This window comes from Budorcas taxicolor, chromosome 10, assembly GCF_023091745.1.
Source record: "Budorcas taxicolor isolate Tak-1 chromosome 10, Takin1.1, whole genome shotgun sequence".
Lineage (NCBI taxonomy): Eukaryota > Metazoa > Chordata > Mammalia > Artiodactyla > Bovidae > Budorcas > Budorcas taxicolor.
In genome coordinates this window covers 41,901,500-41,928,568 of record NC_068919.1, presented here as the reverse complement: position 1 = coordinate 41,928,568, position 27,069 = coordinate 41,901,500, and the positions used below count along the sequence as shown (strand labels likewise).

At 35.4% G+C, this 27,069-nt stretch overlaps 1 protein-coding gene across 1 annotated transcript in view; it reads right to left on the bottom strand.

Annotated features, from left to right (window-relative positions):
- ATL1 (atlastin GTPase 1) overlaps positions 1–27,069 on the bottom strand; it is a 73,320-nt gene that overhangs the window by 30,460 nt on the left and 15,791 nt on the right. Inside the window, exons 2-6 of the mRNA XM_052647360.1 lie at positions 16,330–16,577; positions 14,187–14,321; positions 13,638–13,742; positions 6,527–6,577; positions 3,315–3,371 (exon numbers count right to left, since the gene is read on the bottom strand). Coding sequence (XP_052503320.1) covers positions 3,315–3,371; positions 6,527–6,577; positions 13,638–13,742; positions 14,187–14,321; positions 16,330–16,577 — 596 coding nt within the window. The remainder of the gene's footprint in view (positions 1–3,314; positions 3,372–6,526; positions 6,578–13,637; positions 13,743–14,186; positions 14,322–16,329; positions 16,578–27,069) is intronic.

Genomic DNA, 27,069 nt, shown 5'->3' with positions numbered 1-27,069 from the left:
AGAGAAGAGAAAAATGAAAGCAAACAGCCCAATTATTATACAATACCTTCCACTATTAACATGACAAATCATTTTTAAAAAGACAACAGAGTCTAATAGGTATTATAAACCACAGAGGAGACTGTAAGCAGCGATTCATTTCATTGTACCTCAACTCCTCTCCCCACCTGCTTCAGATGGGGAATGAAAGTTGCTCCAGATCTCAGAGGAGAGACTCACCCTCCTTCACTGACACCATACCAGCATCTTTCCATGCAAAGGTCCCATTTTTTGTTTTACTTTATCATATTTTCCCCAGATTCCCACTCCCATCAACTGTCTGCTCTCAACCACACTCACTCTAACATAAATTATTTTGCATATGTAGAAGTTTTAAATAATCACAAATAGTATCATGTTATAGAACTTGAACTTTTCCCCTATTAATTTAGTATAAATTTTAATACTTTAGTCATGTTACTTATACTTTAGGTTCATTGCCTTTGGATGTTGCAAAATATTTCAGAGTATGTCTTTCACCCTATTTTATGTATCCGTTCTTCAAGTGATGGACACCTGTGCTGCCTACAACTTCCTGCTACTACAGATCTATGAATTCTACAGTGAGTATCCTTATATATTTTCCCTGCTCCACAGAATGGCTGCTACAAGCTGCACTTATTGACCAATAGGGTCTGAGTGTTCCCATTTATCCAAATTCTAGCTATCATTTGGTATTTATCCCCATGTTCCACTTTTTGCCTATCTAATGAGTGTAAAAATGGTATCTCGTTATTTTAATTTTTAACTGATTATCAATAAGACTTAACATTCCTTAGAGAATGTGTTAGTCATTCAGGTTTCCTTTCTTTTAACTGCCTAACTTTTAAATTAAGTTCAGTTTATCATTTTTTCATGGTTTGGGATTTTTTAAGACTTTTTTTAGAATAGTAAAACTGAGAGGAAGGTACAAAGATTTGCCATAAATATACCACCTGCCCTGACACATGCATAGCCTCTCCTACTATCAACATCATTCACCAGAATAGCATCTTTTTTAAAACCAAGAATAAAACTACACTGATATCATAATCACTCAAAGTCCATAGCTTCTTTGAAAGTGAAAGTTGCTCAATCGTGTCTGACTCTTTACGAACCCATAGGAATAGTCCATGGAATTCTCTAGGCCAGAATACTACAGTGGGTAGCCTTTCCCTTCTCCAGGAGATCTTCCCAACCCAGGGGTCAAACCCAGGTCTCCCGCATTGCAGGCAGATTCTTTACCAGCTGAGCCACCAGGGAAGCCCAAGAATACTGCAGTAGGTAGCCTATTCCTTCCCCAGGGGATCTTCCCGACCCAGGAATCAAACTGGGATTTCCTACATTGCAAGCGGATTCTTTACCAACTGAGCTATCAGGGAAGCCCATAGCTTATTTTAGGGTTTGCTCTAAGTATTGCTCATTCTATGAGTTTGGACAAATGTCATTATATATAATGACATATATCCATCATTATATCTTAAGAGTATTTTCACTTCCCCCAATTCCTCTCTGCTCTGCCTGTTCCTTTCTCTGTCCCTCATGCTACACCCCTGGTGCACCCCAAACCACCCCAAAACAATCTCTTCACTGTCTCCATAGTTTTGCCTCTTCCAGAGTACCATATAGTTGGAATCATACAGTGTACAGTCTTTTCAGATTGGTTTCTTTTGTTTAGTAATACGCATTTAAGATTTCTCTATGTCTTTCTTCCCTGGTAGCTCAGATGGTAAAGAATCCATCTGCAATGCAGGAGAGCTGGGTTCAATCCCTGGTTTGGGAAGATCCCCTGGAGAAGGGAATAGCAACCCACTCCAGTATTCTTGCCTGGAGAATTCCATGGACATGGGAGCCTGGCGGGCTACAGTCCATGGGATTGCAAAGAGTTGGACACAACTGAGTGAACACTTTATGTCTTTTTGTGGCCGAGAGCTTTTTTTTTTTTCTTGCTGAATAACATTCTGTCGTTTGGATGTACCACAGTTTATATATCTATTCAACTACTGAAGGACATCATGGTTGCTGTCAAGTTTTGGCAATTATGTATAAAGCTGCTACAAACATCTGTGTGGAGATTTTGTATGGATGTACGTTTTCAACTCCTTTGGGTAACTATGATCATTGGATTGTATCGTAAGAGTATCTTTAGTTTTTTAATGAATCACCAAACTATCTTTGAAAGTGGCTGTACCATTTCGCATTCCCACCATAAATGTACGAGAGTTCCTGTTGCTCTACAGCCTCATTTGCAGAATATGCGATGTTGTCAGTGCTATGGAATTTGGCCATTCTCACAGGTGTGTATTGGTTCCTTTGCCAGCTTTCGATGGGCATCCAATTCTTAACTGCAATACTTCCTTGCACATTCTATACATTAATCCATTGTTGACTTTTGACACTGTTAGTACCTTCTACCAATCCAGCCACTTTGTTTAGAGTCTTCTGATAAACACAAATACTCTATTCTGATACAGTCATATCCATCAATTTTTCACTACACTTTTTGCTGGGGGAGTCTCAGTGAATAAATGTTTCTTCACACTAGATCAGAAGGATATTCTCCAATATTTTATTCTATTAACTTTATACTTTTAAATTCCTTATTTAGTTTTTTAATACAATTGGGGAATCCCTTCCATATATGGTATTCAGTAGAAATTCAATTTTTTTCTTCAAAAAGTGAGTTCGTTTTTCCAAACCCTCATTTCCCACTGGTTTATGATGTGAACACTAATGAATGCAAAGTTTCCATATATAGAGAGATATTTCTGAACGCTATTTAGTTTCATCAGGTTTTTTCCCTCATATCTGTGCAGAATCGCACCATTTTCATTGCTATGGTTCTCTAGTATGTATTCAATCCCCCAATTTGGATTTTCTTTTTAAAAACTGAATTAAAAGAGAACTTCATTTTTCCAGATAAGTTATAGAAAAATGTGTTGCATTTCTCAAAAAATTCTGTTATAGTTTTAACTGCACTGACTTTATTGGTTAATTTGGGGAAAATTAGATTCTCCACAACATTAAATTATCCCATCTGGAATCATACTATATCTCTCTGGCTTATAAAAATTTTTATTTATGATCTTTAATGAAATTTTGAAAATATTTTCTCCATAAAGGTTTTTATATTTTGGATTTTTCTACTTAACTATCAAAGTTTTTTCTTTCTTTCTTTTTTTTTTTTTTTTGCTATTGTGAATGGAGAAAGAAACATGACTCTCTCAATTAATATACCTGGTTATAGTCTTCAGGAAACTCTAATAAGAATTTATCATCATTTAATAGCCACTCACCTGAAATGGCTTCAGAAATGTTTCTTCCATTGCCAGCCTGCCATATTCAGTGAAAAGCTACAATGAAAATCACACACCCGCACACACACACAAAGAGAGAAAACTTCAGTATCTTCTTGGCTTTCTTTCACTAATTTTTTGCTTTAGCTGTAACATAATACTATATTATTAAGACTGCAATAATCATTTTAAGTAACTAAGTATTAGATTAAGTAGAGCTACAGTAATCATATATTTTAAAATTAAAGACATAGAATACATTTTAAAATGAAGTTTCCCAGTAAATAAATTTTATTGTTCGATGCCAAATACTGCTGTAAATCTCTTTGTATAGTGTCCATGAATGAATTTTTAGAAATAAATGTGTATCTTAATTTGTTCAGAAATTAAGTGATATCACAAATGAAAACGTGCATAGATCTCTGAATAGTGGGTTCTTGGTTCACATACTCTGTTTAGTTATTTAACTGCTCCTTTTGCAGTTTATTTTATAAATAAAGATATCGCATGTGGATTTTGAAAGATTTGCCACTATTGACAAGAATAACAATTAAAGGAGGTGGTTTCAGAATATACTTGCAAATTGAGATAAGGACAAAAGGATTAAAAAATCATGTATATTTTGCACAAACATGATACTGATGTATACTTGTTTAAGGGCCAGTGTACTTATGGTGATTTTAGCCACAGTTCACTTGATTTAGTTTGATAGTGTGTGGAATTTTATTTGGAAAGATAAGACCATGGGGACATTGTGGTAAAGTGGTTTATACTCTTTATGAAATAATTCCTAAGTTGGCTAATCTGCTGTAAAATGCATAGATATGTGTATGGTTAAATTTTTATTGTGGCCTCATAATTAAATGTAAAATTGAAATACACTTACTTGCTGTTGTAAAATATTTTTCAAACTCTGACTTTGTCTTTCATAATAGGGTGTTTTTTTAATAGTACAAAATAATCAAGTTCCTTTGAATAAATGCATTGTTATTTCCTACTTGTTTAGGGAGTACCGCAAATGTTTGTCATTTAACAATTTTCAATTATCTGTTATAATACTTTGATTGACTGTATAGATTTTTTTCTATGCCACATATGTACCACTTTTAAATAGTGAATGATCTTTTATTGCTATATTTTAAAAGCAGTTGTATTAGGAAGAACTTTGTAAATAAATGTCTAAAACTCAAAAAAAATAAAATAAAATAAAATAAAATGAAGTTTCCATTTAAAGATAGCACCTTTTATATCTAGAATGTAGGACAATTTTTTTGTGGGGAAGATAAGAGACAAAGAAACATGTGAAATGACCTTTCAAAGCAAAACTTGCATAGATTAGACCAGAGAGCTATAAACTAAGTAGGATAATTTACAAAAATTGTTGCTTGAGGAAATTTAATGCCACGATGGCCTCGATTATTACAAAGGCATACAGGTGTTTGAGCAAGCTCCGGGAGATAGTACAGGACCAGTAAGCCTGGCGTGCAAAGCCCGGTGTGGAAGTCCATAGGGTCGCAAAGAGTCGGACACGACTTAGCGACTGAACAACAATAACAACACACATTTGGTTTAAAAGTGAAGAATCAAATAAATCACCTTTTATTTTTTATCACTCCCAATTGAGAGGTACTGTATCATTTTGTTTCGCCAGAAATGTAAGGCTTTAGAGAACATAGACTTGAGGTGGTCCCTGTGATTGGGCCTCTGGTGAAAGTTCTGTTCAGACTGGCCAAGTGGGTTTCCCAATATGTACAAAGGAAATGCCACTCTATCACACAAGAGTAGCAAGCTTCAGAGGCATCTCAGAGTTGGGGAAGGGTGCTGACACAGAGGACTTCCCTCCTTTGGCCTTTTAGAATTGCCCCCAAAGAACTACATTGCCTCTCCTGTGAAAACTGTGGGAATCTAGGAAGCAAATGATAGTAACTAGGTATATGATTATAGTAATTAAATGAAAGTCTGGAATATTATGTTTAAAAGCTGGTCTGGGGATCAGAATCATTACTCATTTTCATCAGAATCATATAAGAACATAATTTGAACTTACAATCTTTTCTGAGAAAAGATGAGGTGATGTCACTTACAGGAAAAATTTTTAAATGATCTCGAAAAGAGATTGATTACTTACTCAATATCACAGTCCAAAAATCAGTCCTTTTTTAGAAATCTTAAACAGGTACTGGACAGTGTCATGTCATTAACTGGCTAGGTTATGACACACACCTAAAGCAGCAGTTGTACTCACTCAAAGAAACATCTAACAATTATTCAGCATATTGTCTATTTTTCATAATTGATTAGTGTGATGTACCAGAAACATATTTGGGAGTAACGCTAGATGTGAACTCCAAATAATAGTTCCAGCCTCACAAATCACCCTGTGCAATTATCTTTGTTATCTGTTACACTGCATAGGGCCCTTATTGCCAAGATAATATATTAAAAGCAAAATTTTATGTAAAATAAGCAGAGGGAAACTATCAGAGAAACAATAGGTTTTTCTATTAATATGTAGCTATTAATAACATTAATTGAAAAAGAGTAGAGAGTGTGACAGAGATGAGAACTACCTTTAGGAAATAACTAATCTTCTACTAATTTGAGATTTAAATGCTGCCTGGAGAGTGAAAGAAACACCGAGTTCAATCAGATGATGAGATTTCTGTTCCCACTCTGTCACAAACTGGCAACTCATTCTTTTTCAGAAACAATTTCTCATTCATAAAATATTAAGGATAAGTTAGGTGTCACTGAGGTTTCTTTCAGATCTAAAACAGAATTCTATGAGTTACCATCAGGTGTTCACCCATAGCTATAAAGTGGTCCACAGGAAAAAAATCTGGCATATAACTGATATTATACTAACAATTATTAAATACTTGACCATAAGACTTCAACTTCACCTTTTGGGCCATTGTTAAACCAAAGGTTCTTTTTCTACTCTAACGTGCCATATATTTTCCCATATCAGGGTCGACAAGCAAGTAGCTTTACTGAAACAAAGGACCTTGAAAACTGAACTAGAAAGAACATAAGCACACAGGGTTAGAACAAGAAACCTGGAAATGTGACAACTTCCATTTGGTTATGTTTTTAAATCTTTCTGACTGTTACCTTTTCCAAGTATAAGAAGGCCTGACAAAATCTTAAAGTTCTGCTATCCATGCCCAAAACATTACCAGATATATAAAAGAGACTATAAATATTGTTACCTGAAGGTGCTGAAGATCATCCTCTTGGACATTTTGAGATAAATTATAAACCTTGATTAAGAAATAAAATCAAAATGTGAAAATAATTCGCAACAAACTAAGCACTTATTTTGCTATTCTCTATTTTTGAAATATCAATTATCATAAAATCAAACTCTCTCATGTATATTCTTCTATAATGACATTTGTAAGACCTTGAGAGAGAAGTAAAGAAAGCCTGAGGAGAGACAGTTAACAATGCATTAATACAATAATCATAAAACTGTTCCAGAAATATAATAGCCACCTGTTTTGGAGGCAGAATGTTAAAATTATTTTATGAACCTAATTTATCAATTAGTATTAAAATAATCATTCTTATAAGCTTACCAAAATAATAGCAATCTGGATCTTAATAACCCATATATAAAATTTTGTCTTGAAAAATTATATTGGCTTCTTTACAATCAATTATTTAAGTCTATAGAAAATTTCATCACAAGGAAGTTCTGAATATGTTGCTTACATCCTCAGACACATGCTTTATTGCTTCATGAATAGATTAAAGTAAAACTTTTTTTTTCCTGAGAAAGAGGATAAATATCAGTAACTTCAAAGAAAAGTTAATGATGTTTGTTTATGTACTGATACAAACAGTATTCTTTGTGTACTTTTTTCAATAACAGATTACTTCTCAGATAATAATAGTCATTACTAAGGACTTAGCAGATTTTTCAGTGAAAATATTTAATGTCTACAGGAAAAATATAAATAATTATTTAAAAGGCAAAAATAATCTGTTTTTAATTGACTTGTTAGAAGTTAGATATTAAGTCAGTATTTTAAAGGCTAATTAAATTAAGAAGTATATTTTTAAAAATTAGTCAATCTTACAGCTACCTCAATGAATAGATCATTCAGACAGAGAATCAACAAGGAAACATCGGACTTAACAACACACAAGATCACACTGACTGAACAGATACATAAACATCATTCTGTCAAAAAGCAGCAGAATACACACACTTCACAAGTGAACCATTCTCAAGGACATGTCAGGTCACAAAACAAATCTTAATAAATTCAAAGAATGAAATCATATCAAAGCAGCTTCTCCAACCACAATGGTATGAGACTAGAAATCATTCACAAGAAAAAAAATCGGGAAAAAAACAGGAAAATGTGGAGATTAAATAATGTGCTACTGAATAACCAATGGATCATGAAAAAAATAAAAGGAGAAATTTAAAAATATCTAAAGATAAATGCGAGCAGAAAAACCACATATCAAAATCCATGAGATGTAGCAAAAATGCTTCTGAGAAGGAAGTTCAAAGCAATATGGGCCTACCTCAAAAAGCAAAAAAATTTCCAAATAATCTAATTTTATACCTAAAGAAACTAGAAAAAAAGGAACAAAGCCCAAAGTTTGTAGAAGGAAGGAAATAATAAAGATGAGAGCAGAAATAAAGAAAATACAGATTAAAAAACAATAAAAATATCAATGTAACTAAAAGCTAGTTGAAAAGATAAATAAAATCAACAAGTCATTAGCTAGACTCACCAAGAGAAAAAGAAAGAGGGCTCAAATAAATAAAATCAGAAATGAAAGAGGAGAAATTACAACCGATATCACAGACATACAAAAGATTATGAGACTACTATGAACAGTTATATGTCAACAAATTGGATGACCTAGAAGAAATGGACAAATTTCTAGAAACATGCAATCTCCCAAGACTGAATCATTAAAAAAGAAAAATCTGAATAAACTGATTACTAAAGAGACTGAAACAGGAATCAAAAAGCTCCAAACAAATATAAACCCAGGACCAGATGGCTTCAATGGCAAATTCTATAAAACATTCAAAGATTTAATATCTATCTTTCTAAAAACATTCCAAAAAATTTTTCAAATCCATTTTATGAAGCCAGCATTATCCTGATATCAAAACCAGAGAAGGACACCACAAAAAAAGAAAACTACGCCAATTCCCTGATGAATACAGATGCAAAAATCCTCAGCAAAATATAAGCAAACTGAATCCAACCATACATTAAAAGAGTAAACAAACCACAATGAGATACTACCTCCTACCTGTTAGAAAGGCAATGCCAAAGAATGTTCAAACTACCGCACAATTGCATTCATCTCACACGCTAGTAAAGTAATGCTCAAAATTCTTCAAGCTAGGCTTCAGCAATACGTGAACCGTGAACTCCCTGATGTCCGAGCTGGTTTTAGAAAAGGCAGAGGAACCAGAGATCAAATTGCCAACATCCGCTGGATCATCGAGAAAGCAAGAGAGTTCCAGAAAAACATCTATTTCTGCTTTATTGACTATGCCAAAGCCTTTGACTGTGTGGATCACAATAAACTGTGGAAAATTCTCAAAGAGATGGGAATACCAGAGCACCTAACCTACCTCTTGAGAAATCTGTATGCAGGTCAGGAAGCAACAGTTAGAACTGGACATGGAACAACAGACTGGTTCCAAATAGGAAAAGGAGTACGTCAAGGCTGTATATTGTCACCCTGCTTATTTAACTTATATGCAGAGTACATCATAAGAAACGCTGGACTGGAAGAAGCACAAGCTGGAATCAAGACTGCTGGGAGAAATATCAATAACCTCAGATATGCAGATGACACCACCCTTATGGCAGAAAGTGAAGAGGAACTAAAAAGCCTCTTGCTGAAAGTGAAAGAGGAGAGCGAAAAAATTGGCTTAAAGCTCAACATTCAGAAAACAAAGATCATGGCATCTGGTCCCATCACTTCATGGGAAATAAATGGGGAAACAGTGGAAACAGTGTCAGACTTTATTTTTTGGGGCTCCAAAATCACTGCAGATGGTGACCGCAGCCATGAAATTACAAGACGCTTACTCCTTGGAAGAAAAGTTATGACCAACCTAGAGAGCTTATTCAAAAGCAGAGACATTACTTTGCCGACTAAGGTCCGTCTAGTCAAGGCTATGGTTTTTCCAGTGGTCATGTATGGATGTGAGTTGGACTGTGAAGAAGGCTGAGCGCTGAAGAATTGATGCTTTTGAACTGTGGTGTTAGAGAAGACTCTTTTGAGAGTCCCTTGGACTGCAAGGAGATCCCACCAGTCCATTCTGAAGGAGATCAACCCTGGGATTTCTTTGGAAGGAATGATGCTAAAGCTGAAGCTCCAGTACTTTGGCCACCTCATGTGAAGAGTTGACTCATTGGAAAAGACTCTGATGCTGGGAGGGATTGGGGGCAGGAGGAGAAGGGGACGACCGAGGATGAGATGGCTGGATGGCATCACAGACTCAATGGACGTGAGTCTGAGTGAACTCTGGGAGATGGTGATGAACAGGGAGGCCTGGCGTGCTGCAATTCATGGCGTCGCAAAGAGTCAGACACAACTGAGCGACTGAACTGAACTGAATTGAACCTGTTAGAGTGGCTATTGAAAAGATAAGGAACAATTACATGTTGGAGAGGATGTGGAGAAAAGGGAACCTTCATATACTGTTAGTAGGATTGTAAATTTGTGCAGCCACTAGGGAAAACAGTATGGAGATTCTTAAAAAAGTTAAGAACAGAACTACCATATGACCCAGCAATTCCACATCTGGGTATTCATCTGAAGAACATGGAAATACTATTCAAAAAGATATATGTACCCTTATGTTCAATATATCACTATTTACAGTAGCCAAGATACAGAAAGTCCTTGTGTTCCAACAATGGATGAATGGATAAAGAAGATGTGACACACACACCCTGGATTACTACTCAGCCATAAAAAGAAGAAAATCCAACCTTTGTGACAACACGGATGGACTCTGATGATATTATGCTAAGTGAAACGGGTCAGATGGATGAAAACAAATACCATGCTATTTTACTCACGTGGAATAAGTGAACGAATAAAATAAAAATGAACTCACAGAGATCAGATTACTGGTTACCTATGGACAAGAGAGGTGAAGGCTGGGCAAAATGGATAAAAAGGGGTAACTATGTGGCAATAGCAGTAAGTTGAATTGGTGTATCACTATGCAGTTACAGGAGAAGGCAATGGCACCCACTCCAGTGCTCTTGCCTGGAAAATCCCATGGACGGAGGAGCCTGGCAGGCTGCAGTCCACAGGGTGGCACAGAGTCGGACATGACTGAAGCGACTTAGCAGTAGCAGCATGTGGTGATAGATGGAAACTAGACTTATGGTGCGATCACTGTATATAGAAGGTGAACTATAATATTATACACCTGAAACTTATACTTTTTAAAAAAAAACTAGTCAATCATAGGCTATAATCATGACTCTCATTTTAAAGTTCTTTATAAAATAATTCAGTCTTCCATCTATCCATCTTTTCATTGTCCTAGCTACACATCACGCCCTGGTTGCCTGTTCACTAGGTCCATTCTCCCTACAGGCTTATGATCTCAGCTTTGATTTACTCATCCTAACCACTCTGCCTTTCCTACCCTTTAAAATTATTTTACCTTTCTTTAATGGTCTGTTTCTTGGTCACTTTCTCTTCTTGCTCTTTCTAGTGAATAGAAAATATCTAAAAATTGTCTTAAAATGTTTATGCTGTGTGTTCTATGATCATACTAAAAACTATAAGGGCTTTCAGGACAATTCATACAGTGTACAATAACTTCAAAAACAATACTTAAAAAAGAGAGGGCGACAAAAGGAGAGAAAGACATTTACTTTCCTAAATGTACCTTGCGTGTTAGTTGCTTGGTCATGTCTGACTCTTTGCAACCCCATGGACTGTAGCCTGCCAGGTTTCTCTGTCCATGGAATTCTCCAGGCAAGAATACTGGAGTGGGTTGCCATCTCCTTCTCTAGAAAATGTACCTTAAGGTACTATAAAAAGTTGTACGTGTGTATATATATATATATATATATATATATATATATAAATTTTTTACTAGGTATGTAAAACAAAATTTACATCTATAAATTTTGTTTCATTAAATATAACTTAGAATAGGTGTTCACAATGTAACTACATACATTAAAATTATTGAGTTTGAAGTGATGAAAGCCGCTCAGTCATGTCCAACTCTTTGTGACCCCATGGACTGTAACCCACCAGGCTCCTGCATCCATGGAATTTTCTAGGCAAGAGTACTGGAGTGGGTCGCCATTTCCCTCTCCAGGGGATCTTCCCGACCCAGGGATCAAACCCAGGTCTCCTGCATTGCGGGCAGACACTTTACCATTTGAGCCACCAGGGAATTGTAGACTTTAAATAGAAAAAATTATTAATAAGATAATATTTTCTGATTAAAGTAGGCAATTTGAAAACTGATCAGAAATTAGATAACAATCTCTTTAACAAGTGGTGCTGGGAAAACTGGTCAACCACTTGTAAAAGAATGAAACTAGAACACCTTCTAACACCATACACAAAAATAAACTCAAAATAGATTAAAGATCTAAACGTAAGACCAGAAACTATAAAACTCCTAGCGGAGAACATAGACAAAACACTCTCTGACATACATCACAGCAGGATCCTCTATGACCCACCTCCCAGAATATTGGAAATAAAAGCAAAAATAAACAAATGGGACCTAATTAAACTTAAAAGCTTCTGCACAACAAAGGAAACTATAAGCAAGGTGAAAAGACAGTGTTCAGATTGGGAGAAAATAATAGCAAATGAAGCAACTGACAAACAACTAATCTCAAAAATATACAAGCAACTCCTGTAGCTCAATTCCAGAAAATAAACGACCCAATCAAAAAATGGGTCAAAGAACTAAATAGACATTTCTCCAAAGAAGACATACAGATGGCTAACAAACACATGAAAAGATGCTCAACATCACTCATTATCAGAGAAATGCAAATCAAAACCACAATGAGGTACCATTTCATGCCAGTCAGAATGGCTGCAATCCAAAAGTCTACAAGCAATAAATACTGGAGAGCGTGTGGAGAAAAGGGAACCCTCTTACACTGTTGGTGGCAATGCAAACTAGTACAGCCACTATGGAGCACAGTGTGGAGATTCCTTGAAAAACTGCAACTAGAATTGCCTTATGATCCAGCAATCCCACTGCTGGGCATACACACCGAGGAAACCAGAACTGAAAGAGACACGTGAACTCCAATGTTCACTGCAGCACTGTTTATAATAGCCAGGACATGGAAGCAACCTAGATGTCCATCAGCAGATGAATGGATAAGAAAGCCGTGGTACATATACACAATGGAGTATTATGCAGCCATTAAAAAGAATACATTTGAATCAGTTCTAATGAGGTGGATGAAACTGGAGTCTATTATACAGAGTGAAGTAAGCCAGAAAGAAAAACACCAATACAGTATACTAACGCATATATATGGAATTTAGAAAGATGGTAACGATAACTCGGTATGCGAGACAACAAAAGAGACTCAGATGTATAGAACAGTCTTTTGGACTCTGTGGGACAGGGAGAGGGTGGGATGATTTGGGAGAATGGCATTGAAACATGTATAATATCATATATGAAATGAATTGCCAGTCCAGGTTTGATGCACGATACTGGATGCTTGGGGCTGGTGCACTGAGACGACCCAGAGGGATGGTATGGGGAGGGAGAAGGGAGAGGGGTTCAGGATGGGGAACACGTGTATACCTGTGGTGGATTCATATTGATGTATGGCAAAACCAATACAATATTGTAAAGTAATTAACCTCCAATTAAAATAAATATTTATATTTTAAAAGATTACAGTAATTAAAAACAATTCTGTGTGTGAGTGTGTGTGAAGTCACTCAGTCGTGTCTGACTCTGTGACCCCATGGACTGTGGCCTACCAGGCTCCTCTGTCCATGGGATTTTCCAAGCAATAGTACTGGAGTGGATTGCCATTTCCTTCTCCAGGGGATCTTCCTGACCTAGGGATCGAACCCAGGTCTCCTGCATTGTAGACAGACGCTTTATTGTCTAAGCCACCAGGGAAGTCCTACAATTCTACTTTTGTAGAAATAATAAGAACTGGTATGCTAATTGAGTCAAATAATATATATATAATTTACATTTCTGTTGTTTGTCTCACTACTACATTTACATAGAAATATATATATTCACAATTTTATTTAAAGAAATATCCATCAAAATGGATTTATTTTATTCCATACCTGAATTGAGCTGATCATTGTGCTAAGGGCAAATACTGTGGCTGAATCTCTCAAAGTTGACTGACTATCAAAGGTTCCCTGAGTATCCATCAATAGCACTGCAACCTGTAGGCAAGTAGAGTACATTATTGATATTTTATAGAACATGCAGGGCATTAGGGTTACCACAAAGTTAATATCATAAGGACTAAAATAAACCATCAGCAATGAATATTTAATAGGTAAGTTTTCACACATGCCATGAATGCCACTGAAACAGAAATATTAATTTGTTGCTGAATATTGTAATGATTAATTTTCACTGGCAATCCAACAAAACAGAAATAGCCATTGCTAATTTATCTGCTGTTCTACTGTCCCTATAATTTTGCCTACTGTGATCAACAGCAAGGAAGCTGGGAACATGAAATAAGATGCTACCCAATTCCCTTTTAAACTTCATGTCAAATGATCAAAATTAATTTTTAAAAGAGCATTTTTGAGGATCCTGAAAAGTGGTAACTGCTAGTAAGTGAAAACTCAATTTTCTTTAAGAAGCTCACATCATACCTTTTTACCATCAGGTTTATTGATAAGGAAGATTTCACTCCATATCTGGATTCCTGTGGTCTCTCGTTCAGACCCACCTCTCCACGAAAAACCGGTCAATGGTTCATTGTGATCTCCAACCCAATCAACTGATTCCTATAAATTAAGAAAGTCTATGATATTAAACTAGATATGTAGTACAGGTTCTTCTACTCACCCGTACCAGTTGGCATTCCTCTTCAACTCTAGACAAAAGGAAAACAACATATACACATCTATCATACTGATAAAACTGCTTTATTTACACATTCAAAACAATTAATATAGAAGAGCAATCATATGTCACATGATATGTTACGTCCTGTGGATACAAAGATATCATTCCAGATAAGAGGAAGCTCACAGCCTAATAGGGGGGACAGACATGCTAACAAAGCATTATGATGCGATACATGCATGCCAAAATGGGTGTGTATTTTAGACATAACTGGAAGCATACAGAAAGAAACAACTAACTCTTAGTTAAGACATCACAGGAGAAGTGATATTAGAGCTAAGACTTGAAAGATGTTTAGGCATTTCCCAGGTGAGCAAACTCAGCGAGGGCATTTCAGAAACAAAGAAATAAAAGGTATGAGAGAGAATATTATGTCAAGATATACACAATAATAATATACACAAATGCTTCTCTAGATTGGAGAAGGAGGGAACAAATCACAGGAGGATAAGCACCGAGCAATAGGTGCAGAACAACAAAATCAAATCTGTTACACTTTAATTTGAGCAAATACTATTTAACATAAGCAACATGAGAAGCATTATCAAGTATTTCATTCTAATGTTTATTTCACAATTAAAATTATGGTTATGCCTGAACTACATAACCTGAAAGAATGGAAACTATTCTAATTTTGTTCATTCAGTTTTCCTACCTGTGTTAAGCAGTGTACTAATGTTGGTATGACATAAATAGAAAATGGCAAGAATTTTGTTTGTTTTAAAAGCCTGAATGTATTTTGGTCATTCTGTTCTTGGTTTGTTTGGAGGCTAGAGATAGAAGACGTTAAAGTTAACATTACAAAGTTGTTAAAAAATATCTCACCTATATAAAAGATCAGTCCAAAATGGTTAATTATTATATAAATGCATAACACAAAGTTTCTTTGGGTAGTATGTCTATTCTGCCTCAACATCCATATTTGCATCTGAATTGCTATGGGTAGAAGGGTAGACAAAAATACTGGTATGCTCTCAACTTCTAACTTTCTGTTCCCTCACTCTAATCTCCTATTTATCCTTCTGCTTTTGGTTGGTTGCATGCCCCTTAAAGCCTCTTTTCTATGCCACACTATTATTTCAAATGTTACCACTGTGTTGGTTACCTTTGGGGGTGGGTTAAAGGTGAGAACTGAATGGGAAAAGATAACAGAACTTTGTGAGGTTAACAGCAAGATACACTTGATAGGATTTGGGGCTACCCAGGTATATACATTTCCCCCAGAAAAGCAGATATACACTTCAGATGTAACTACATGTAAATGTTACAACAAAAGAAAAACACTAAATAAATACTGAAATACATAATAATGACGTATATTGAAATATTTATACGGAAGAATACTGAAGTCAACAATTTACTTTGAAATGAATCAAAAATAAGACAGAGCAATGGACTGAAACAGGGAAGAATAGCTGGATACAACAAAAGTAGTAAAGCAAGAATATTAATGTTATTGGTACAATCTAAGCAGTGCACATCCAGGTATTCACTGCAAGGTTCTTTTAGCTTTGCTGCATGTATGAAAAATGTCATAGCAAATATTGGACACAAAGTTATTATAATAAATATTATGACAAAAGTTATTCGACATTTTAAATACTAACATGTAAAGTTTATAACTGTATCACTGTACTTGTCTATTTTCAGAAGAATTTTTAAAAATATGTTATGTTCTAAGGGAAATGTAGCAAAGCGGCTTCAGACAAAGTGGCCTATATAGCTTGGTCCCTAAAGCACCAGAGTTGGAATGGTTACATGATAGCATTTTTAAACTAGTTCATCTTTAGGGAACATAATAATGGAAACGTTGGACACTACTATTAAATAAAAACACAAAGTGATAGAAGCACAGAAATCAGAAAACTTTTTAAACTTCTTCCCTACCTGGTTATACATGTATCTCAACATGAAGTCCATTAGGAAGGATTTTCCTTTTCTAAATGCTCCAGCAACAGATACAGCGACAACTTCCTTGTCCCTGACAGCCTCTGAGAGAAGGATCCGATTTAGAGCAGTTTCATCTAATTCAAAGGAATGGTCATCTTTGACAATGAGGACTTGGACTGGTCCTGCCTTTTTCACTGGCTCCTCCTCCTCGGAGCTCCATTCATATGTCTTTTCTGAAAACCCACCTGTTGAATAAGATAAGAATTTATTCAGAAATCATCTCAGAACACAGGAAATGTGTATATAACGCTTGACTCTCAAACATCTGAAACAGGAGCACGGTGGAATTTGTTGTTCTGTCGCTAACTTGTGTCCAACTCTGTGAGACCTCATGGACTGTAGCACACCAGGCTCCTTTGTCCTCCACTATCTCCCAGAGTTTGCTCAAATTTATGTCCACTGAGTCGGTGATGCTATCTAACCATCTCATCCTCTACTGCCCTCTTCTCCTTTGGCCTTCAATCTTTCCCAGCATCAGGGTCTTTTCCAGTGGGTTGGTTCTTTGCATCAGGTGGCCAAAGTATTGGAGCTTCAGCTTCAACATCAGTCCTTCCAATGAATATTCAACATTGATTCTCTTTAGGATAGATTGGTTTGATCTCCCTGCTGTCCAAAGGACTCTCAAGAGTCTTCTCCAGCACAGATTCAAAGTATCAAACTATGGTGCTCAGCCTCACATCTGTACATGACTACTGGAAACACCATAGGTTTTACTATATGGACCGTTGTCGGCAAAGTGATGTTTCTGCTTTTTGATATGCTGTTGAGGTTTGTCATAGCTTTCCTTGCAAGGCATATCTTTTAATTTCATGACTGCAGTCACTGTTCACAGTGATTTTGGAGACCAAGAAAATAAAATCTGTCACTGCTTCCATTTTTCACCCTTCTATCTGCCATGAAGCGATGAGACTGGATACCATGATCTCAGTTTTTTAAAGGCTGAATTTCAAGCCAGCTTTTTCAGTCTCCTCTTTCGCCCTCAAAAGAGGCTCTTCAGTTCCTCTTCACTTTCTACAGTGGAATTAGAAATACTCCTTTTATTGACATATATGCTGTCACTTACATTGTATCTCAGAAAGACTTACAGCTCGTCTTTCTCATCAAGTGGCCAAATTAAATAGAATTTTATTTTTAAGAAAGCTCTAAATCAGTGCAGAGATCTCTGTTTATTGAGTGAGAAAAAAAAATCAAAGCAAAGGCCTCTACTTTTGGAGCAAAAAAATAAAATAACTTTAGTTTACACTTCATCTCTTAGAAATAAGTTTAATTATTCATTAAGGATTCTTGTAGCACTTTTTAAAGCTGAACATGTGTAGGAAGAAATACACAGAGGAACTCAGAATCACATATTCTAAAATTATACTTTGTAGCAATGGAAGTTACAGATAATTAAATTGGGTAGGGCCAGATTATAGAAGCCCTTCAAATCCATGGCAAAGTGGTCTAGATATAATTCAATCAAAAAATAAAAAGACTTTGAAAGTTAAATTTGTGTGGAGATCTTATAAACAAAGTGGGTGACTCTGGGAAATGACTAAATCTCTTAGTTTCTTCATCTGTAAAACAGAACAGGTACTATTAATAGTATCTATTTAATAGAGTTGTTGGAAAGATGAAGGGAGTTACTACATGTGAAGTGTTGAGAACAAGGCTGGGCACACAGCAAGCTCATAAAGGTCAGCTATGATCATCATCACTACCACTACCTTGGGATTATAAATTGAACTAAATATTCCTGGAAGAAGTTTCTGCCTATTTTCTATAAATTTATGTGTGTTTGTGTATGTGTGTGCATGCATGTGTGTTTTCAAAGTTTTGTATTTAATTGTCAAAAATGCTATTGCTGACAAAGGCCCTATTTTAGAAATCATCCCTAATATATAAGGATTTCTGAACCCTAGACTTTGGCATTTGTAGTATATTATAAAACAACTTCAATGTGTCAAGTGATATATTCTTAGATCCGTAGCCTTTTTAATGTAGCTTCATAACGTCCTCCCACTTTGACTGTGGGGTTAGCTAAGTGATCTGTTTTATGACACAGCAGAGGATGTGAGCCATGACGCAGCAGAGGCTTGAAAGAGCACTTGTGTGTTTCCATTTTGCTCTTTCACCTCTGCTGTTCATCATGAGAATATCTTTAGACTAGTCTGCTGCAGGATGAGAGACACTTGAAGCAGAGGCATACTGCCCAGTTCCAGCCAGGGCCCCCAGCAAGTCAACCCTCAGCCACATGAGGAAGCCCAGTCAAGATGAACAGATTTGCCTAACAACAATTTCAACATGTGATCAATAAATGCCATTCTTCTATGCCCCTGAGGTTTTATGACTACTTATTATGTAACATAACAGGCAATAAATAAATGATACAACCTACAACCCCTTTCTTTAGAAAGGCAGTGTAGCGTAGTGGTTAAAAACACAGGCTCTGGAACCAGATGGCCAAGATTCCAATCAAGACCTCCCCATTTCTTAGCTGAGTAACCTTAGGCAAGTTGTTTAACCTCTTTGTGTCTACCTCATAAAGTTGTTGTGAATTAATATACACATGTAATACACTTAGAACCCTGGCTGGTATATGTATTAGTATATGAAGTATTATTACAGACTTAGGAAACTAGAGCCAAATATGTAACTGGCCTTGACCAAGAAAAACAGGTAAAAATTCCTGTATGAGGCAATCTACCACAGATGCTTTCTTGTGTTTATTTATTTCAATACAATACTCCAGCAAGTTATTTATTATTATCTGTATTTTTGATATGAGGAAATTAGGAGATGGCTTAAATAACTTTTTCAAGATCATACATACTAGCGTTCACACAGTGATTGTCAATTTGGGATTAGATTCCCAGACTGATTTTAGTGGGCACAACTTCTGATTTTAATGCAAGTGTCTCCAATATCTGAGGTCACATTTGCTCTAATTGATGTGGTCTGATAGATACATTTTATGCTATCAGGTTAAGGAAGTTCTCTTCTACTTCTAGTTTACTTTTGATTTTTAAAAATCATAAATGGAAATATGAATTTTATCAAGTGTCTTCTCTGAAGCTATTGAGATGACCATATGGTTTTTCCTCTTTAATCTATTACCTACCTAAGTCATTTAGTTGTGTCTGACTCTTTGTGATCCCATGGACTGTGGCCCACCAGGCTCCTCTGTCCATGGAATTCTCCAGGCAAGAATACTGGAGCAGGTTGCCATGTAGTGAGTAATGTAACTTCTCACTTTTGTATAAATCTAATATTTTCAGGGTGCAGAATATTAATTACACACTATTAGATAGGTTGCTAAATTTGTTTAGGATTTATACAGCTATATTTATAAATGAATTTGAGCAAACTCTAGGAGTTGGTGATGGATAGGGAAGCCTGGCATGCTGCAGTCCATAGGGTCACAAAAAGTCAGACGTGACTGAACTTAACTGATTCATAAATGAGTTGAGTCTATGACTTTCCTTTCTCATTTTGTCTTTGATTGGTTTATTAACAAAGTTACATTGGCTTTACAAAATGAATTAGCAAATTCTTCCGTTTCTATCTTCAGAAAGAATAATAAAGGATTGAATAGTTTTATGACATTTTGTTAGGACATGCCTATAAAACTATCTGGGTCTAGCATTTTCTTTGTGAGATTAATTTGTAACTGCTATCTCAATTTCATTAATACTTATGATGCTATAATTATATTAGTAGTAATAAAGCTTTTTATTTCTTCTTGAGAAACTCTTGGTACATTATATACTTCTAGGAATTTTTCTCCATTGTCTAAAAGTTCAGACACTATATCAAAAAAGTCAAAGATGTGAACTGTATCATTAGCCAACCTGACCAAATTTGACATCTAATAATTGCAGAATCATGCATTTTTTAAAGTTCAGATGGGGCAATTACCAAATAGACCATGTACCAGTTCATAAATCAGATCTCAGCAAGCTTCAAAGTATTAAAATAATATATGTTTTCTGACAATAGAGAAAATAGAAATCAGTAACAAGAGGATATTTAGAAAATTCCTAAATGTCTGGAAATTAGCAGTAAATTTCTAAATAACCTATGAATAAAAGAAGAAATCATAATAAATTAGAAAATGTTGTACACTAAATGATCTAATGAATGTTTTAATCCATTCATCAATTCGTCCATCTGCAAACTGATGCAGCAATCCTACATTGTCTTAATCAAAACAGCTTTATGAAAAGTCACTATAAATAGTGGGCAAACCCCTCCTAGTTTCTAACTATTATTGGTTGTGGCTAGTTTGATCCTTTCCATATGAATATTAAAATCAATGTTAGTGTGTAATATCTTATTTATATAGAAGTAGAGTGGAAGAAGCACAAGCTGGAATCAGGATTGCCAGGAGAAATATCAATAACCTCAGATATGCAGATGACACCACCCTTATGGCAGAAAGTGAAGAGGAACTAAAAAGCCTCTTTATGAAAGTGAAAGAGGAGAGTGAAAAAGTTGGCTTAAAGCTCAACATTCAGAAAACGAAGATCATGGCATCCGGTCCCATCACTTCATGGGAAATAGATGGGGAAACAGTGGAAACAGTGAGAGACTTTATTTTTTTGGGCTCCAAAATCACTGCAGATGGTGACCGCAGCCATGAAATTACAAGACGCTTACCCCTTGGAAGAAAAGTTATGACGAACCTAGATAGTATATTCAAAAGCAGAGACGTTACTTTGCTGACTAAGGTCCGTCTAGTCAAAGCTATGGTTTTTCCTGTGGTCATGTATGGATGTGAGAGTTGGACTGTGAAGAAGGCTGAGCGCCGAAGAATTGATGCTTTTGAACTGTGGTGTTGGAGAAGACTCTTTTGAGAGTCCCTTGGACTGCAGGGAGATCCAACCAGTCCATTCTGAAGGAGATCAACCCTGGGATTTCTTTGGAAGGAATGATGCTAAAGCTGAAGCTCCAGTACTTTGGCCACCTGACGCGAAGAGTTGACTCATTAGAAAAGACTCTGATGCTGGGAGGGATTGGGGGCAGGAACAGAAGGGGATGACAGAGGATGAGACGGCTGGATGGCATCACTGACTCGATGGACGTGAGTCTGGGTGAACTCCGGGAGTTGGTGATGAACAGGGAGGCCTGGTGTGCTGCGATTCATGGGGTTGCAAAGAGTTGGACACGACTGAGCGACTGAACTGAACTGAGAGAAAATATGACATGTTAGAATCTTGCTTAGAGGAAACTTATACCTGGAATGCATTTAGTAGAAAAATGTTTGAAAAATCATAATCTAATATCCATCTCAAGATGAAAAAGAATGGCAAACTAAATTCAAAGAAAAGGTAAGAAATAATAAAGATAGTATCAGAAATCAATAAACTAGAAAATCAAGATTAATTCAATAATCATAGACCAGTCAAAGAAAAAAGAAAAATTCCCACAGATTATCACTATCAGATATTTAAAAAGATATCACACAGATCTTACATTATATTTAAAAATAATATGAGAATATTATGAATAATTTTTGTTAATAATTTGATAATTTTAATGAAATAAATAAGAAATAACACCATTTATTTTAAAAACTACACAGGAATAAATACAAACTATAAATAATCTTATATCTGGAAAATTCGCTAAATTCATATTTTTAAATTTTCATGCAGAAACAAAACAAAATAAAACTCCAGGCTCAGTTGGTGAGCTTCCATGGTAAATTTTTTCCAAATATTTAGAGAAAAAAATAATAGGCATTTTACACAAACTCTTCCAGAGAACAAAAATAAGGCACTATTCTCAACTTGTTTTATGTTTTCAGCAAAACTATAATACCAAAACATGTCAAGAATATTTTTAAAAGGAAAATTATAAGCCAGTGTCTCTTAAAGATTAAACTCAAAAAGTTCTAAAAATACATAGCAATTCAACTCCAGAGACAATAAAAAATCTAATACATCACAACTACATGGTAGTTATTTATTAAAGAAATTCAAGGTTAGCTTAACATTCAAAGGCAAGCAATTGGCTATGTTAAGTAAAAAGGAAAATAATTTCAACAGATTCATAAAAACAGGTATAAAAATGTAACACTTATTTCTGATTGAAAAGAAACTCAACAAATTAGGAATAGAAGGAAAGTTCTCTAATCTGATCAATGGCATCTACAGGTAGAGCTAATATTATACTTAGTTTTGAAATAATGAAGATTTCTCTGAAATTAGGGATCTGTCATGGATGACTACTTCTAATTAGCATTACCCTGAAAGTATCAGCCAGTGCAACAGGTGAGATAATTCACCAAAGATAAAAGGGCGGGAGAACAAGAAATCTAATATCATTATCTACAGATGACATGATTATGTATGCAGAGAATCCAAAAGAATATATAGTTAATAAATTTAGCAAAGTTTCTGGATATAAAGTTGATTTCTTATATGTTATATACTTGCAGCAAAAAGTTACAAAATGAAATTTAGAAAAGCACTCACAAATATATAGTCAGTTGACTTGTTCTTGGTCAATTAACTTTTTGTAATAGTTTAACTGGCATATAATTTGCATATATATAATTTATCCATTTAAAGTAAATAATCAATTTGATGGTTTTCAATAATTGTGCAAACTATCACCATGATTAGTTTTATAACATTGTGGTCACCTCCCAAAATACCCACATCCTTTAGCAGTCATCCCCATTCTTCCTTACCTACCTCCAGCCCTAGGCAACCATTAGTGTATCAAAGATTTGCCTATTTTGGACATTTCATATAAATGGAATCATACAGTAGGTGATGTGATCTTTTGGTGGCTTTTCTTGATTTAGCATAATATTTTCAAGGTTTATCCAGTACATGTCAGTACTTCATTGTTTATGGTCAAATAATATTCCATTGTGTGAATATACTATACTTTGTTTATCCATTCATTAGTTGATAGTCATTTAGGTTGTTTCCACTTTTGGCTATAATGAATAATGCTGTTATAAACTTTATGTACAAGTTGGTATGTGTACATGTTTTAATTTCTCTAGGATGTTCTACTGATTTGTGACAAAGATGCTAAGGTAATTCAATGGAGAAAGAACAGTCTTCACAACAAATGATAATGGTACAGGATATCTAAATGTAGAAAGTAAACCTAGATATATTACACTCTACACAAAATATTAACTCAAAATGGATCACTAACCTTAAGGTAAATCCAAAACTACTAAATTTTTGGAAGAAAATGTAAAAGAAAAGATTTATGACCTTGTATTTGGCAATGATTTCTTAGATACGATTCCCAAAGCATGACCCATAGTTTTAGTCTCTTTAGGCTGCTACAACAAATTACCACAGACTGGCTAGCTTATATATAACAAATTTTTTTTCATAGTTGTGCAGGCTGGAAGTCCGAGATTAGGGTGCCAGCGTGGTCAGATAAGGACCTTTCAACCAAGTTACATATTTCTCATTGTATCCTCACATGATGGGAAAGACTGCAGAGTTCTGTGGGATCTCTTTTCTAAGAGCATTAAATCCATTCATAAGGCTCCATCCTCATTTCCTCATCACCTCTGAAAGGCCCTACTTTCTAATACCACTTCATCGGGCTTTAGGATTTTGACATATGAATTTTGGGGAGATACAAATATCCAGACTGTAGCATCCATAAAAGAAAAAATTATAAACTAGACTTCATTAATTAAGAATATCTGCTTTTCAAAAGATATTATTTAGAAAATGAAAAGACAAGCCATGGACTTGGAGAAAATATTTACATATCATATATCTGATAAAAAAACTAATAGAATTCATAAAAGACTTTCAAAACTCAATGATAATGAAGAAATAACCCAACTAAAAATAGGAAAAAGACTTGAACTAACACTTAACTAAGGAAAATATATGAATAAATTTTACTGTACATTATACCTTGAATTTTACTGTATATTATAATTTTTTAAACACTCAAACTCTATTTACATATCATTATTAAACCTGACACATCTAGCAATATATGTGCTGGTAAATACTTAACAATCAGCTCTTAGAGGTAGGTGGGTGTGGAAAAGTCCTGATTTGTAGCATTTGCCAATTTCTGTGCTATAAATACTACCACTATGACCCAATTCAATCTACCAGAGTGACTCACTGAGTGTAGAGCTGGGAAAAGATGCACCTGGTCAGCTCTTAAAATCTAGTATGAGCTGACTCTAATGTACCACTGAAATCTAATGAAAGATATTTAAGACTTGTACAGAAAAATACAAAACATTACTGAAAGAAGTATATATGTGTTCTCAGATTAGAAGGTTCTCTGTAATAAATGTGTCAATGCTCCCCTGGATTCTTTGATTGGTTATAATACTCATCAAATTATCAGCAATCTTTCTAGTTGATTAACAAGCTTATTTCTTTCTTGTACAAATCCTTTTTGTGAAGATTAACTAGCTCATATGGAAAGGCTAAGAGCCAAAAACACAAAAGACAACCTTAAAGACAAACAAAGTTCGGGGATTTACACTAACAGACACCAACAGATACTTAAAACTTACAATAATCAAGGCAGAGTGATATTGTGACAAGGATAAACAAGTAAACAAATAGAGAAGACCAGAGACTTCAGAAACAGACTCACAAAGACACAAGCAGCTGACTTAAAACAATGTGCAACTGCAATAAATGAAGAAAGTATGATCCTCAATAAATGATGCTAATTCAACTGGATATTCATATAAGGGGGGAAAAATGAACCGTCAACTCTAGCTCTCACCATAAATAAAAATCAATTCCAAATAAATCTTAGATTTAAATGTGAAATTGGAAAAGCAGACAAAGGATACAAACAAGCAAATAACAAAAACCACAGTATCAAATGATTCCACACATATGAAAAGATATTCAGTTCAGTCGCTCAGTCTTGTCCAACTCTTTGCAACCCCATGAATAGCAGCACACCGGGCCTCCCTGTCCATCAGCAACTCCCGGAGTCCCCCCATACCCATGTCCATCAAGTCAGTGATGCCATCTAACCATCTCATCCTCTGTTGTCCCCTTCTCCTCCTGCCCTCAATCTTTCCCAGCATCAGGGTCTTTTCAAATGAGTCAGCTCTTCGCGTCAGGTGGCCAAAGTATTGGAGTTTCAGCTTCACCATCAGTCCTTCCAATGAACACCCAGGACTGATCTCCTTAGGATGGACTGGCTGACTCTCCTTGCAGTCCAAGGGACTCTCAAGAGTCTTCTCCAACACCACAGTTCAAAAGCATCAATTCTTCGGTGCTCAGCCTTCTTTACAGTCCAACTCTCACATTCATACATGACCACTGGGAAAACCACAGCCTTGACACAGCCTTTGTTGGCAAGGTGATGTCTCTGCTTTTTAATATGCTGTCTAGGTTGATCATAACTTTTCTTCCAAGGAGTAAGCGTCTTGTAATTTCATGGCTGCGGTCACCATCTGCAGTGATTTTGGAGCCCAGAAAAATAAAGTCAGCCACCGTGTCCACTGTTTCCCCATCTATTTGCCATAAAGTGATAGGACCAGATGCCATCATCTTAGTTTTCTGAATGTTGAGCTTTAAGCCAACTTCTTCACTCTCCTCTTTCACTTTCATCAAGCGATTCATTCTCATGCAAATAAAAAGTGAAAAATATATTGATACATTTTTATATAATAGATTTATAAAGTTCAGAGATAATTCCTTTCATTAACTGGGATGTGAATCTATATTCTCAGATACTGCAGGTGGGAATTTAAATGGACATAGCATCTTCAGGCAGCAATTTGACACATAATTATCAAAAATACAAATATACATTCTCCTTGTCCCAGCAATGCCATTTCAAAGAATTCATCCTGCAGACAGACTCATACATATTCAAAATACCAGAAGCAATGTTAATCACCATCAACATGGGTCTAATTAATAAACTATGATTCATTTGTCTATGAAGTATAAGGTAGTTATAAAGAATAAAGAAACTCATTTGAAACAGTTGCCAATGTATATTATGATAAAACAATTCAAGGTATAAAACAGTGTGTATTCTATAGTATGGTATCATTTGGGGAAAAAAGTGTTCAGGAGAGTGTGTTTGGCATGTTTGAGGAACGGCAAAGAGTGTATAGCTATCGGCAGCAGCTTGGGAAGGTATGAAGGGCCAGATTATGCAAAAAAAGACAAGTTAAGATCTGAAAGGATCTTGGACAGAGTGGATATTGGGGGTGAGAGAAAGAGAAAAGGCATCAGTGGATGTTTGTACATGATTATCCTCTCTAACGTGTAGGTGTGGATGTGATATATAACTTTGATCTTGTAGTTTAGATGTCCAAGGTCTTTGAAGAGCTACCAGTAGGCTTACTGAAGAGGAAGGAGATTATATATTAAGTGTGATGTAAGCATGCTGTAAAATAAAATAAATACCTGAGTTGTGACTTTAAAATAATGAGGCAGTTTACAGGAAAATGTCTCATTACAATGTAAGCCAACTGCCATATAAAATATTCCTTTTTGGTTAGGAAACTTTTAAAAATACAGGAATATTTTGTTATTAACAGAAATGAATCTGTGTAGTCATAAATATATAATCATTAGTTTGTATCTCATCTAAAGTTAAAGACTCCCTAGCTGAAACCTACTGTACAACCTAGATATATATATTAATGGTACTCAACATCTACATATAAAACTATTCAGATAGGCTACAACCCAGATGTCTACC